This window comes from Taudactylus pleione, unplaced genomic scaffold, assembly GCF_031769625.1.
Source record: "Taudactylus pleione unplaced genomic scaffold, aTauple2 ptg000535l, whole genome shotgun sequence".
NCBI lineage: Eukaryota > Metazoa > Chordata > Amphibia > Anura > Myobatrachidae > Taudactylus > Taudactylus pleione.
In genome coordinates, this window is record NW_028284937.1 from 7,314,345 (window position 1) to 7,328,934 (window position 14,590).

At 42.4% G+C, this 14,590-nt stretch overlaps 1 protein-coding gene across 5 annotated transcripts in view; it reads right to left on the reverse strand.

The window, feature by feature from the left end:
* Positions 1 to 14,590, reverse strand: part of PPP1R12C (protein phosphatase 1 regulatory subunit 12C) — a 134,499-nt gene that overhangs the window by 75,554 nt on the left and 44,355 nt on the right. For all 5 annotated transcript variants that reach the window (XM_088450946.1, XM_088450943.1, XM_088450944.1 and 2 more), the window contains exons 2-3: positions 8,725 to 8,855; positions 1,969 to 2,087 (exon numbers count right to left, since the gene is read on the reverse strand). In XM_088450946.1, the coding sequence (XP_088307072.1) occupies positions 1,969 to 2,087; positions 8,725 to 8,855 (250 nt within the window). The remainder of the gene's footprint in view (positions 1 to 1,968; positions 2,088 to 8,724; positions 8,856 to 14,590) is intronic.

Sequence of the window (14,590 nt, forward strand, 5' to 3'; positions counted from 1 at the left end):
GTGATTCTCTATTCCAGCAGTCATGTTACAGCAGATAAACTACTTCAGGATATCTGTTGTGATATCTGTTGTGAGGGTCAAGCAACGGGCAGCACACCCACTAAACACATTTATTGATGGATCAGGTTGGGATACATATACTAATAGAAGAAGAACGTTGTGTCTGCTTGTTTGTTCCAAGTTGGCGCAAAAACTACTGAACAAATTTCACAGGCCTGCAAAATTGGGGTCATTGAAAATTGCCTGCAATCTGATGACATATTAATATGGTTTTTGAAATGCCGATTTCACATATGACCACCAAATTTCTCAAACAAGGTTTTTTTCACAAAGTGAATGCGAAAATATGGGGAAATAGCATATGTATTTTGGTTGAAACATTTAAAAAATGTAAAAAAAATAAAATAAATTAAAAATAGTTTTATGCATGTTTACAAGTTCATATAGTGCCTTTTCATTTAAAGCTCCTCTTGGTACTTTATCTCTTGTAGACAGTTTGTGGCTCTTCTCTGTGAAGGACCCAACAGTAGTCTGCGCTCCATCTTCTGGATATCACGATGACATTTTCCCCTAGTTCTCTTCACTTACAGCAACAAGATTTTCGGGGCAATAGTCTAAATGAGAATTCAGGAAGTGCACCTTTAGACTCATCAAGCAACCCAAGTCTTTGCATAACATCAGCATGTCTTCCACGATACACAGCTGAAGTTAGGGTTCTCCTTATTGATCCCTAGAAATTTCTTTCAACTTCTTTGAAAGCTTCCCAGGCCTCTTTTTCACCTGTTTCCATTTTAGTTTCAAACACTTTAGCTTTCATAAGTTCCCAAATATCTGGGCTGACAAAAACACCTTCTTCACTTTTGCTTCCGACAGTACCAGAAACTGATTCAGCAAGGATCGTAATTGCAAAGCTGCACGCAGGCTATAGATATGATGTATGCACGCAGGCAGCTTTGCAATTGCAATCCTTGCAATAATGCAAATGCAGCAGGTGGTGTATGACACCCCCTGCGGCATTTGCGATCCCAGCACTGCAACGGAGGTCACAGGCTGGGATCACCATCGTGTCCATCGATGGTTGCGATGGTGGACAGCGCCGGACGGCCGGACAGCAGAGTAAGCCTCAGCTTACTCAGGCCGGCCAGCTTGCGAGCCCAGAAGACTGAGTACGTCCACACAGTCCCCGGGTTGGACACTCCCAAAAAACGTTTGCCGACCCCGTCCACTGCTGAATCAAGTCCAGAGTCTTTACAAATGGTTTCCTCAATCCAAGCTTGATATGTAGTGGAGGCAAGAAGACTCTCCAGGGATCCAACCTACACCCCACGGGCTCCCTGTGTAGCCTATGGACCCTGAAGAAGAAATAACATTTATTGACATCAAATGTAAGAGATAGGTGTGGCACCATGCGCGCAGCTGGTACGGGGTACTGGGAGAAGTGCTTTATGCCCACATTCACTTGAATAGGATAGGCTACACAGCTGTCTGTGCACAGGGCACACAGTGACATTGGTGGGAGTGGTGGGTGAAGGTGCTGCGGCCACGAATCTGTATAGCGCTGCTGGTCATGTGGGCCACTCTGGCGACAGGGCCACTATGCAAAGCAATACAAACAGTACACCTCAAATAAAAATAAAAAAATGTTGGCAGATTCATCTCATCGTGGGCGAAGCCACAGGCACTAGCTAGTACTTAATAAAACTACTGTGTGAGCAAAAAAATATTAGGTGTCCGTAAAAATAAAAGACGAACACGCCTCTACAACACTGACATAGTATAAATAACACTTCCTTTTATTGACCGCTTTGGAATAAATGATTCAGGTGCCGTTATCACTGTGGAAATATTTTGCAGTGTAGTGAAGGTCCACGCCTGCAGTAGGCCTCATTTTCCAGCATGAAGTAGTTTTCCTGTTGTGGATTGTGTATTTCTTAATGCGGAAAGATCAGCGAGTGCCAGAACTCTTACCTCTCTTGGCAATTTCAGCACGAAGCAGAGTCTCCATACAGTCATCTTCAGCAATGTCCAGGGGAACATCCCCGTCACTGTTCACAGCAGCAATATTTGCTGCATGTTTCAGGAGGTACCTAAGAAGAGATTAAGGACCAAAGTATATTGCATGGCTGAGAAATAATCTACACCAAAAGGTTGGGAATAGAGAGCGTTCTTAGCAATTAGTTGTCACATGCTCCTAAATCATTTACTGTTGCAGCTAGTAATAAAAGATAAAATAAAAGCTGATCTTCATAGAGAAGAGTTTACACTATGTATAAATAGAAGTAGGGTTGGTCTGCACACTAATTTTACACATAACAGGAGCTATCATGTTGAGCCTTGTATTATCATGCAGGAGAAAGAAAATGCAGGTGCACAAAAAGAGCCCGATTCAGATTTGGGAATAGAGTAATATTGGGAATATATACAGACTGACAGGCATTTTTCTATCAGACAGCCCGATATCGTGGCCATACACTGTAAGATAACTCACAGTGTGTGGGCCACAATATCTCCCAGGGGAGGAGACATTTCCCCGTTCCTTTCTCTAAAAGAACAGGGGAATTGTCCGTTGGTTACTACAGTGCACAAGTTATCCTGGACTCCTCCCTCTCCTTCAAACCACACATTCAGTATCTCTCACAGTCCTGCCACTTCTATCTCAAAAATATTTCCAGGATCAGATCCGCTCTCATCCTGGAGCCAACTAAGACCCTCATCCACTCACTGGTTATCTCCAGATTGGACTATAGTAACCTATCTGGCCTCCCCGACTCCCACCTCTCTCAACTCCAATCTGTCCTTAATGCTGCTCCTCGGTTCGTCTTCCTCTCCAAATGTTCTACATCTACCTCCCCTCTCCTACAAGCCCTACACTGGCTCCCCTTCCCCTTCAGAACCCAATTCAAGGATCTTTCACTTACAAAGCCCTCACCCAATCCTCTCCCATTTACATCTCTGACCTCATCTCACTTCACACTCCTGCCCGCTTTCGCCCAACAAATGCATGCCGCCTATCCTGCCAACTGATTACTTCCTCCCACTCCCGCCTCCAAGATTTTGCCCGTGCTGCTCCCTACCTCTGGAATTTTCTGACTTCAAATATTCAAACAGGCTCTCAAGAACAACTACTACATCAAAGCTTTCCAGCTCTCATCCTAACCTGCTGCTCCATGCTCCTTCCTCACCGTCTACCCCTCTGTGTCACCCGTCTGTCTGCACCTCTCCTTTAGAATGTAAGATCTCATGAGCAGGACCCTCTTCCCTCATGTGCTTCTCCTTCCTTTACTCATATGATCATCTACTCCTAACTCCCCACAAGGGCACCTAACACTTGGTTGCCGATACGCTGCTGCTTATTTGAGCGTTATGATCGCTATTGCAGCAATCTTTATAAACTATGCCCTTGTACTGAATTGTCATACTGTAAATCACTGTTTTATGGTTTGCTCATTTGTTTATATACATTGTAAGGCACTGAGAAAACCTTGTGGCACCATATAAAAGGAGAATAAATAATACCACCAGATTTTCACTTAGAAAATACTGCATCTAACAGGCATGCTGGACGATGCAACATGCTCGACTGATCGATATTTTCAGATGGGTCACCCGCATACACTGTGCAACTATAAGGCCGATCCACAGATATCGGGCAGATTGGTCAGATAATTGTATAGTGTATGCACAGCATAAGATAGAGCTAGTAACTGTGCACCTAGCTAAACTATGTTGTAATGCAAGGGGGTGCAAATATATAGTTTGTTTATTTTTTTTGCATCCAGGGTAAATACTGGCTGTTTTTGCATGTAGCCCACAAATGCTGGACAGCTTTATTTTTACACTGCAATTTAGATTTCAGTATGGACACACCCCTCCCAAATCTAAATCTTTCTGCACATTTTAAATCTACCCCACCTACAGTACAACATGGTTTTACCAAGATGCAGTTACTTGCGCTTTCTTACTCTATTCCCTAATCTGAATCTGGCCCTCTAAGCACTGAGAATACAATTCTTTTCGCCTGCGGCTGCATGGCGTCCGACAGAGCAATTCATTTGTTGCTCTGTTCAGGCGCGTACAGCCAAGGGAGCACACATTTCTGCTTGTAGCCCCCCAGACAAAGTCGGCACTTTGGGCGCCCCAAAGCAGAATTTTAGACTGGTTTTTACATGACTATACCCTGTCTAATTGGGTGAGATATACGTGATAAGCATTGGCGCCAAAAAACAAATATTGCATCCCGATCTCCCATCACTTTAGACGGGAGATAAGGTGCGATAAAACCATTTGATTCACCCCTGTGAATATTGATTGACAAAATCATTTTGATAAACTCTTAACATGGAGTATAAATTAGTTTTTTAGTACTTGTTTGGCCAAAAATGCTTGCTGATCCATCAGTATTCTAAGTGCTTAAGAATATGCACTAAGAATATGGTAAGCTTTTGCTACACTCGCATGATTTGATGTGGGAGTTATTGTGCTGTACAAAATAAATGTTTAGTATTGGATGGCACAGTGCTGCACCAGTGGTGTGTTATACTGTCAAGCGTGTTTGTGGAAAAAAATAACAAGACACAATAAGTTGTTCCAAAGTGTGTACTAAGATGTTTCTAAACACAGCTGCCAGGTGTGATTGGGTGGTGGCAGTGCCTGGGATGAAGTGGGAGAATTAGCTGAAACATGCTCCTTCCTTCCTCCGTTTACCCCATCTGTGTCACACCTGTTTGTCTGCCCCTCCCCTTTAGAATGTAAGCTCTTACGAGCAGGGCCTCTACCCTCTTGTGCTTCTCCTTATTTTACTTTCACCTACTTCTTACCCCCCACCAGGGCACCTAACACTTGGTTGCTTACCCTCTGTTGCATATCTAGGTGTTATGGTCACTTATGTATCAATGTATATTATCCATGTCCTTGTCCTATTTTGTACTGTTAGTCAGTTGTCAAATTATTTGTTTATGTACTTTGTAAGGCGCTGCGGAACACTTGTGGCGCCAAATAAAGGATAATAATAATAACAACACTTTGTACAGTGTTGCTGGATGCTTTCCAATGCTGGATGCGGTAAAGTGTTCTTCCCTTCCCTCTCGGATCAGGGCCTGGTTTGCGGCACACTTGAGGTGAATTCAATTGAACGCAATGGTGTTTCGCTCCTGGAATACAGGAAGCTATTCATTTGGCCTCGCTGTAAACCAGTTACTAGAGGATTCCTGCTCCTCCTGAGGTGTGACATAACTAGTTGTGTGATGCTAGTTGTGGGATTACCGTGCGCTAAAAGAATCACTTCCGGCACTTAAGTCTGAAAATGCTGTTTACTGCGACTAAACCTGGGGCATTGGTCGCGGTAACCTGCATCACCTGATTCAAGTGCTGGCCGCGATGCAGACAACTGAATAGCTCTGGGCACTCGTTCCTGGAGCTAAATATCATTGTGTTCAGTTGAATTCTCCCCTTGGTGGAGTATTGCATTTTGTACAGATGTGTCCTCATACATTACTGCCACAGTCGCGCCAAACAGCCATTCTCGTGATGCCAGCTGACTTCACTTCAAGGGGGGTATCGTATTGGCTCCGAAAAATATTATGGGCGTAAAAAAAAAAAAAAAAACAGCGTTTTTTCGCCAATATTTTTTTATCATGCTATCCAATTAAACCCTGTTTTTTTAAGGCCGTAAATGTTCTGTTTTTCTCATGAAAATACATAGGGATACATGAAAAGTCGCGGAACTATGTATTTTCTCTGCTGCGATCAGGAGAAAAACACCTTCTCATCGGGGTTAAGGTTTCTCCTGCCTCAAAATCCCTGATAAGTGCCGGCTTCGGGGCTAACTGTATAGCCCCGGGCGAGGTAATTAGCTGCGGTAATTTACCACGGCTAATTGGATACCCCCCCCCCTAGTTCCATTGTACAGATTCAGACTCAGTCACAAATATACAAGTGTTGCATATCAAATGAATCAGCTGTCTTGTGAAGCAGTTTTGTTATATTGCGACTAATGCTGGCCATACACGCTACAATTATCGGGACGATCCGCCCGATATCGGCCGATCGCTGCGAAAATTGTAGCGTGTGGGGGGGCGACCGAGGGTTAAATATTGCTCGGTCGGGCATGCTGGATTGTCCAGCATGCCCGTCCGATGCGATATTTCCCGGGAAACTGTCGGCCGCATCGGGCAGTGTATGCCCAGCGCAACCGACAGACAGACATTTCCTGTGTTCCTTCCTACGGAAGGAACAGGGAAATGTCTCCTCCCCTGGGGGCGGAGTGCGGATGTCGGGCTATACACTGTGAGATTTCTCATTTTATCTGGCAGTGTATGCCCAGCATAAGACACATTCGAGTGAGAAAGATGCAAAAAGAGAGACAAGGTGTATCAGGACACATCTGTACTCCTCAAAAGTACTCAACTGGTTGTTGCACCCTGGAAAGATGTATAAAACTATCAGTAAGTGGTGGACATTGCGCCGGGCCTTTTGTAGAGCTTATAGTGCCTACTTCTCGGCAAGGAAGTAGTCTGCTTATACAGTGGGTATATGCGGGTCTGTTGAGCGTACAAGGATGCTATTCAGCCAGACTAGTACATCCTGTCACGCTGGACAGTGGTGGCTAACCGGCCGGGGAGCTGCTGACACCCCATTCCTGCGAAGGGCTGGGTACGTGTCCGAGAGATTCTTCTCTCTCCTTGCTCCTGCAGTTAAGGTGATGTGGTCAGATGTGTCAGCATGGTCAGCTTGTAACGATGGAAGTACATTACACAGCCAAAAGTATGTGACCACCCGAACATCACACCCATAATATGTGCTTTATTGAGCATCTCATTCTAAAATTATCTGCATTAATAAGGAGCTGACCATGTAGTAACCTGAAGACCCTGCTTGGTTATCATACAATAGTATTACGAGATAGTAAAGCTGTGCATCTCTCTCTGAGACCAGACAACTCCCAGATGATATCATATGCTAACCCCAATGCGGTCACACACATCCCTTGCCACCAGGCAAACCACCAACTCTTCAATACAATTGGTAGGAGGTTAGGCATGAGATTATGGCAAAGGTAAGACAAACAATGGCAACTGTACTAAATAGTGAATTCTGAAAGAGGACCATCTAGCATCAATATGGAAACTAGAAAGTCCTAACCAACAAAAAAAAAAAAAAGAGAATATATTCAACACAATATTTTAACATTGAACGTCTATGGGCCATATTCAATTAGCGACAAAATGGCCTGATTTTCGCCAAAAAAACAGGTGAAAACAGCAAACAGGTGAAAATGGAGAAAAAGAATTGGAGAAAAGTTCTCTCCATCCTAGACCAGGAGAAAAAAAAAATATGGAAAATCCCCTCTAATGATAAATTACCCCAAAAACATTTTGTAAGTTGGCAAAAAACAACCGCACAAATATTGGGTGAAAAAAAAAGAAATAAAAAATTGTTGAAAATGTGAGAAAGCAAATATTTTGCCAGGAAATTACTGTTCCACGTAAATTGGTGGTACGTTAAATTGGTGGTACGTTAAATTGGTGCAAGTATATTTTCGCGTTGCAAAAACGCAATTTTAAAGACTGTTAAACCGCCTGCTGCAACCACGTGCGATATTTGAAAAAACTTGGCGCATCCATACCAGCTCCCAAAAAAAATCACCAAGTCCGCAACTTATGACATTTTTGGGGGGTAATTTATCAGGGGGGGGGGGTCCAATGTGTTCTGAAAGAAATCCCTACATTCTTAGCAAAAAATAGGGATTTTTTATTTAATTTCTCCTGGTCTCGGATGGAGAAAACTTTTCTCCAGTTTTTTTTCCTCCATTTTCGCCTGTTAACCGTTTTTGCCTGTTTTTTGGCAAAAAGTGGGCAATTTTGCTTTTTTGTTTTTTCAGAAAATCCGATTTCCAAAAAAAACCCGCCCATTTTCACCACTAACTGAATACGGCCCTATGTATAAAAGTCAGCCACTTTCTCCATAATCAGCTATATTTCTTCTACTGCCTTCAAGAGTTTGACTGCAGCATTAGCGGTACCAAGCGAAAATGTAATGGGGAAAGCTTGTAACTGTGCATCTTGTTTACAGACTAATGCTACTATGAACAGTTTATATATCTATAATCGGATATTGCTGGATGATGACCTATGTATGCATGAGGTCCATACATCATAAAATAATAGAACGTCTTGTTTTTGTGGCCATTCTAACACCAATGTCTGACTGCAAATCTAGTAGCTGTGCTCTCACCTTTGATGCAAGTAATAGCATAGTTACCAATTCGTCTTCCCGTGCCCTCTATATGTATAAGTGTGGACTACCCTAGCCATGTATAGGAGGGGTTCGTGCCCACAGTGTGTGGTTCTTTTGGCATTTGTCATACAAGTTTCTGCACAGCAAGCTTTGAATGCAGCTGCAGGTGACCAGAAGTGGGCATTCTATTTTGTGTACAGACAGCACCGTTTAGTTTAATGTTTTTGAGTAACAACCTTTTAAAAATCTGTAGTTGCTACACTGATAAACTGAAGCAAAACGTAAGATGACCTTTGTGCATAATGCATCTGTTAAAGCATTCTTACCATACATCCTATAGGAGTCTTATAGTATAGAGACTAGGCAACTCATGCATTATACAATAATAAAAAACAAGCCTGAAGCATTTACAAAATAATTTGGAATAATTTTATAAAAAAAGAGCGGTAAATACACGGTACAATAGATCACAATTTCCCGGTAACTCACTCTGCTATTTCCATGTAGCCACAGGAGGCCGCGACGTGTAGAGGCGTCCATCCCTCATTATCGGCTTGATTCACATTGGCACCGTGGTTTACTAGGAATTCTACTACTTCCAGGTTCTCATCTATACATGCCTAGAGAGAGTCAGGGAAGAGAAATACAGACACAATGAATACTAATCATCAAAAGGCTATAAAGATTATTGTTCTGTGGGTCTCACTTATAAGGCATGTCTAGATTTCCATTTAAAGCCGGGGTGGGCAATAGGCGGCTCTTTAGTTGCTGTGGGACTACTCATCCCAGCCTGCCCTGCCACAGAATTCTAAAACTGTGACAGGGCATGCTGGCACGTGTGGTTCAACAACAGCTGGAGGGACGTTTATTGCTCATCCAGATTTAAAGGATAATGCGGTCAGAACAATATTTAAGAGATAGAAAATTAGGACACAAAGCCAATTTAAAAAGAAATAGTACCAGGGGGAGTTACAAAAAAAAACAAACAACATCACATAATGGCCACTGAGAGTGCTGAAAAGCGCGGAGTCTCTTTCTGGTACTGGTCATTAAATAAAGTTAGATATTTTTGAAGGTAGATTAAATTATTAGGGCACTTTCCAAACCCTTGTTCACCACTTTACCATAAAGCAAACTCTTTGGTTCCTGACTATTCCACATTAGCCAACATAAGTGCTTACCATGGGCCCCGATTGCTGCAGTGACCGAGGCGCAAATTTAAGTAGCAGCAGCTTTTCTCTAGGTGCTTAAGCAGTGACATTTACAAAAATAGCAAATACTATTCAAAGCAAAAATCTACAATGCTTGTGGTCCAATAGCGCCCGCCTGCTCTTTAAATTAATGGCTGCCTGTGTTTTTTCTAACTCCACAATCACAGGGAGCAGTCAGACAATCCTGCTGGGGGCTCAAGGTCACACAATGAACTTTTAATTTTGTTTTCTGCTCACCAAACCCTGTGGTTTTCACAAAAGATTTTATCATAATACACTCTCTCGAACCTCAGTGATACGCAAGGTATGAAAAGGCGCACTACTTACACATGAGCAGGGTAAATTCTTTACTGCTGATATTATAAAGTATTGTAGTGATGGGCTCAAAAGAACAATTTCAAGTTGATCGGTCACCACTTAAGGACTCCTCGGATGTTTTTAAACTAGCTCTAACTATGGGGTAAATGTATCAAACATTCTAAAGAGAAGAGGACAAGTGGAAAAGATGTCCACAATAAGCTTCTAACTAGCATTTATCAATAAAGTGATCTGTAGACGCTGACTGATTGCTATTGACAACTCCTCCACAGAAGGTTTGATACATCTCTCCCATGTAACAGCTACGTACCAGCCATACAGCATTCTGATTGACAGATGAAAAACACCAGAGATAGACAACGGGACAAGCCCAAATGATTCAGCTATTCCCTCACACTCCAAGCACTGCCCAAACGGGGATATATAGACACGCATGGTGTTATATTTGCAAATAACTTTTGGGAATCTGATAAGGTATGTCATGCAAAGAACCTCAAGTAACAGACATCTGTATTTTATCTAATAATTTCCCTCAGACTATGTAGCATGAACATTACTGTTTCAACATAGAAATATGAAAACCTTTTTTTGAGGCAAATAGGCAGTGGGTCAAGTGCAGGCCAGGGCCTTATGGTATCTATGGGCATTTGCCCATACCACGGTTACATATTTCACTTAGTTTTATTTAAAAAAAATATATATCCACAAAAGCAAAAACACATTCCTAGGATGTTAACATGGCAAGTAGCAGCAGCTGGTTGCTCTCTGACTGTTGGTGAAGTAGCCCCTCAGCTGCTTTTCCAGCCAACAGATGGTATGCCACATGTTGCCAAGTTTAGCATGGTTGGCATTTCTGCACTACTATAAAGCCTCAGCACTTCCATGCTAGCCATCATTTTAGTTCTGTTATTGCAGGGCTTGACAAATTTTTATAAAATCTAGGAGCCAGGATGTAAGTGTAGGAGCCAGACAACCGTCCCCCCCAAAAAATTACGTGAGGAGCACAGCTCTGTTTTATACACACTACACTAGTCCACAAAATGGTCGCAGTTGAATGGATACAGGCCCCCTCACTACTCTGCACAGCTTCCCTGCTCCACCCTCCAGTAATAACGGACCACATTTCACATAAAACAATGGTGCTAGAAAGTGCAACAAAACCCCCCTCCCCTCGTGGTCACACCACTAGCCCTATGAAGCCACTCCGCAATCCCTGGCCACGCATAGACCCTATTATCAGTCAGCTTTATTTTTACACTGCATTTTTATAGTTAGGCTGGTCTACGCCTGCATTACAGCTTTACATTACATTGTGCATTTTTTATTTATATGGTGGCGATGACAATGCCTTGTGCTACCATTTTACTACAGTAAATTGGTTACTTAGAATATACATTTGCCATTCATAGAGGAGCTGGAGTAAAATATGGTCGGACTCAAAATTGTGGGTGTACCAACTCCACAGCCCAGATATAAGCAGGAAATTTTCCTAATTCTCATACAATGATATGGCCTTTCATGATGTTCTACAAAGCTTATGTCCAGCCAAATTATTGTACCTGATCCAAGTCCAACGCAAAAGAGGTGAGTACAGAAAGGAGAGGGGAAAAAAAAAATCTTCAAATCTAAAATAACAACAAGATGTGTGTTATGCATGGGTATAACACAAGGACCTAAGCACATGCCATGTTTCTCACTTGTTTCATGGCACACATCGGTTACCCTGCTTAATGTGTTTGGCATAGATCACACTGATTTCATCATCTACTGGGAGAAAAACGTGGGCTGAGCGAAGAGCCAATGTTTACCTCATGCAGAAAGTCTTTCCCGGCTAAAAACAAGTGGAATTCTGCTGATGTCATTACCCATTGCAAATCCATTTACCGTTACACACAAAATCTTGTTCTGCTAATGATATGGGGAGAGAGTTGCAACATATCTGAAAACTTAGCTTAGCTGTTACTGAAAACTCAGTATCTGGAGCACAGCCCTGATCTCTTTCCCAGCATTCGTACAAGCTGCCAATTGTCTCCCTGCATGCGGTCACAACCTCACTACGGCATAGAATCATTTCAGCAGGATAACACCAGAGCATTAATATGGAAGTGTTAGAAAAATTACTGCATCTACAGTTAAGGCATTAAAGTTGCATTACAATTTGTGTAATCAATAGAAAAAGCGGTGTTTCCATTGACATTACAGAAATCCATTTAATATTGGGTGTAGGTAAGGTTTCCGGCCAGCCAGTCTCCTGCAGCTTCTATTGCTAACCGTTATGTGGTCATTATAAAATATACAGTATATATTATATATACACACACACTTACTTTTTTTAATTAAGGTAAACTACTGACTATACATCAGAACAATTATCTGACATGCTGACAAAATCCAATATCGTTGCCATACACTGTCAGATTATCATTCCGTGTGTGCCCGGCTTTAGGCTTATTTTAGATGTAGCCAATTTAAAAATCTGCAATATTTCAACTGACTGCTGCATATTAATGTACATGCTTTGCACCATGTTAAGGGCCTCATTTATCAACAAGTTTTATCATTTACACGAGTGATAAAACATGTCGCGTATGATAATGGTGCTCCAGTCAATCAGCCCCCAACTGTCATTTTTCAAACAGATGACAGTTGGGAGCTGATTGGCTGGAGCACCATTATCATACACAAGGAGTTTTATCACTCATTGAGAATTAAAAAACTTGTTGATAAATGAGGCCCTTAGTATCACTAAAGGAAGGCGAAAGGGGATAAGCATTTCTGGTTGCAGAATGTGTCAACCCCTTTTCTTCCCTTTGGTAACTTACTTCTCTATCATCCACTAGGGGACACAAACTAGTACAATGTAGGTATAGTGGCGTGGATAGAGGCAGCTGGCACTTCAAATGATTTAGAAGTGTGAAGCACCTTCCCCTCTATTCCCCACCAACCCTCAGTTTTGAAAAATGTGCCATAGGAGCTGGATCACTCTGGGCAGAGTTCCAGGATCCTGCTTTAGCTTTTATGTTATTTTAATTGTTGTACATAGGCTGTCTGCCTAGATTAGGAACCCTACGCCACACACGTCAGGCTGGAGTGCACAGGGCTTCTCTTTAAAAGCCTCTGACAGCTCCCCTCCGCCACAGCACCACGAGAGCCGCAGTAAGTATGGGCTGCACGCGAACCCAGCTGTGCGCAGCCCCGTCCTCTACCAGACGCAGGCTGAGAGCGGCGTTGCCTATGGCTCTGCAAGAGGTGATCCAATCTCTCGTGGAATCGGCAGCTCTGGTCCCGGTTTCCGGTATATCAACGGGGCCTGGGCGTCTACTCAAACCGTTTTGTGGTACCCAAGCTGGATGGGTCTGTCAGACCCATCCTGAATCTCAAGTCTTAAATTAGTATCTGATGGTTTATCGCTTCAAAACGGAGTCGATTCAATCGGTCATCGCGAGCTTAGAACCGGCGGAGTTTCTCATTTCTATGGATATAAAGGATGCGTATCTACATGCCCCAATATGGAACATGTTTATGTGTGAACAAAAGCATATCAATGATATTTAAATACATGTATATTGATGAATTGCTTTGAACCATATCTGATCATCAAATCAATTTATGAAAATAGTGGTATGAAATACAGTAACTTCTGATCAACTCTATAAATGCTGTATTGATTTTCATAAATATTATTTGGTACAGGATTTCTTTTTATACATTGTTAAGCTGCTACAAATTACTAAAATCATTTCTCTATCTCTGCTATACATTCTGGTATTCGAATTAAGATTAGATATATAAAGGTGGACAAGCTCTTTTTGTGCTTTTCTGCACGATTGATGAGAAACTTTTAGGACCCACGGCAGTACAATACACCTGTGTGGTTGATTGTTCCTTTTGTAGCAAAGATGAGGATAAATTTGCACAATTATATAGATGCTGTCCCCTGTATATACCCTTTTATTTATTTATTGGAGTACTTCCCCCAAAGATGCTGATAACATCCTAATTGACAATCCCACCACTCTCGCTGCCTCACAACTTCAAACTTCTAGTCTTCTCTTCCTCGTATGGTCTCGCTCAACGGACCTCTACCTTTCACAACAGCAGCCACTCCCCTGGCTTGGTCTTTGACCTCTGTCGTCTCTCCTTCAACATTTCCCATCCATTACCCCTCCCCTAAGCTTACTCTTAAGTAGGAATAATTTTAATGTTCTCGATCACATCAGTTTCTCCTCCTTGATCTCTTCTCTATCCTGCCCTGCCTAGTATATTTCTCTCTACAACTCAGGCCTCACATCTGAAATTGCAAATAGTTTGCAAATCGTTCAGACTGAAAGATAAAATTTCAAGGGGAAAAAATCAAGGGAAATCGTTTAGAGATTGGACAGGGAGTAGATCGTCTAGTGTATGTGCCCCTTAACTACCGGCTGTCACTATTAGCCTACACTGATACCCTCCTCAACCATGGCACCATTACCCTACGTAGGTCCCCTCCTCAATGCTGGCACTGCATTCTAACCTGCTTTACACCCCAAATGCTCACGTTCTGCTGAGCGCCTGAGGGAGGAATTGTGCACTCTTGATATCCAATTCATTCTCTCCTCCTACAGCTCTGCTTTATACTTGTTTAACGGCCCTACTTTAAGTCTCTGTTCTTCCCAATCCACCTCGCCTCTTCACCACTTTCTATAACTGTCCTGTCCAAACACCTATGTACTATGCCATTTTGCTGTATGTTCCATCTACTATGTACAGCGCCATAGAACCCTTGTAAAACCATAAAAATAGAATACTGAAAATCCGGGTTTAGTACAGGATCCTGGCAGTCTGGA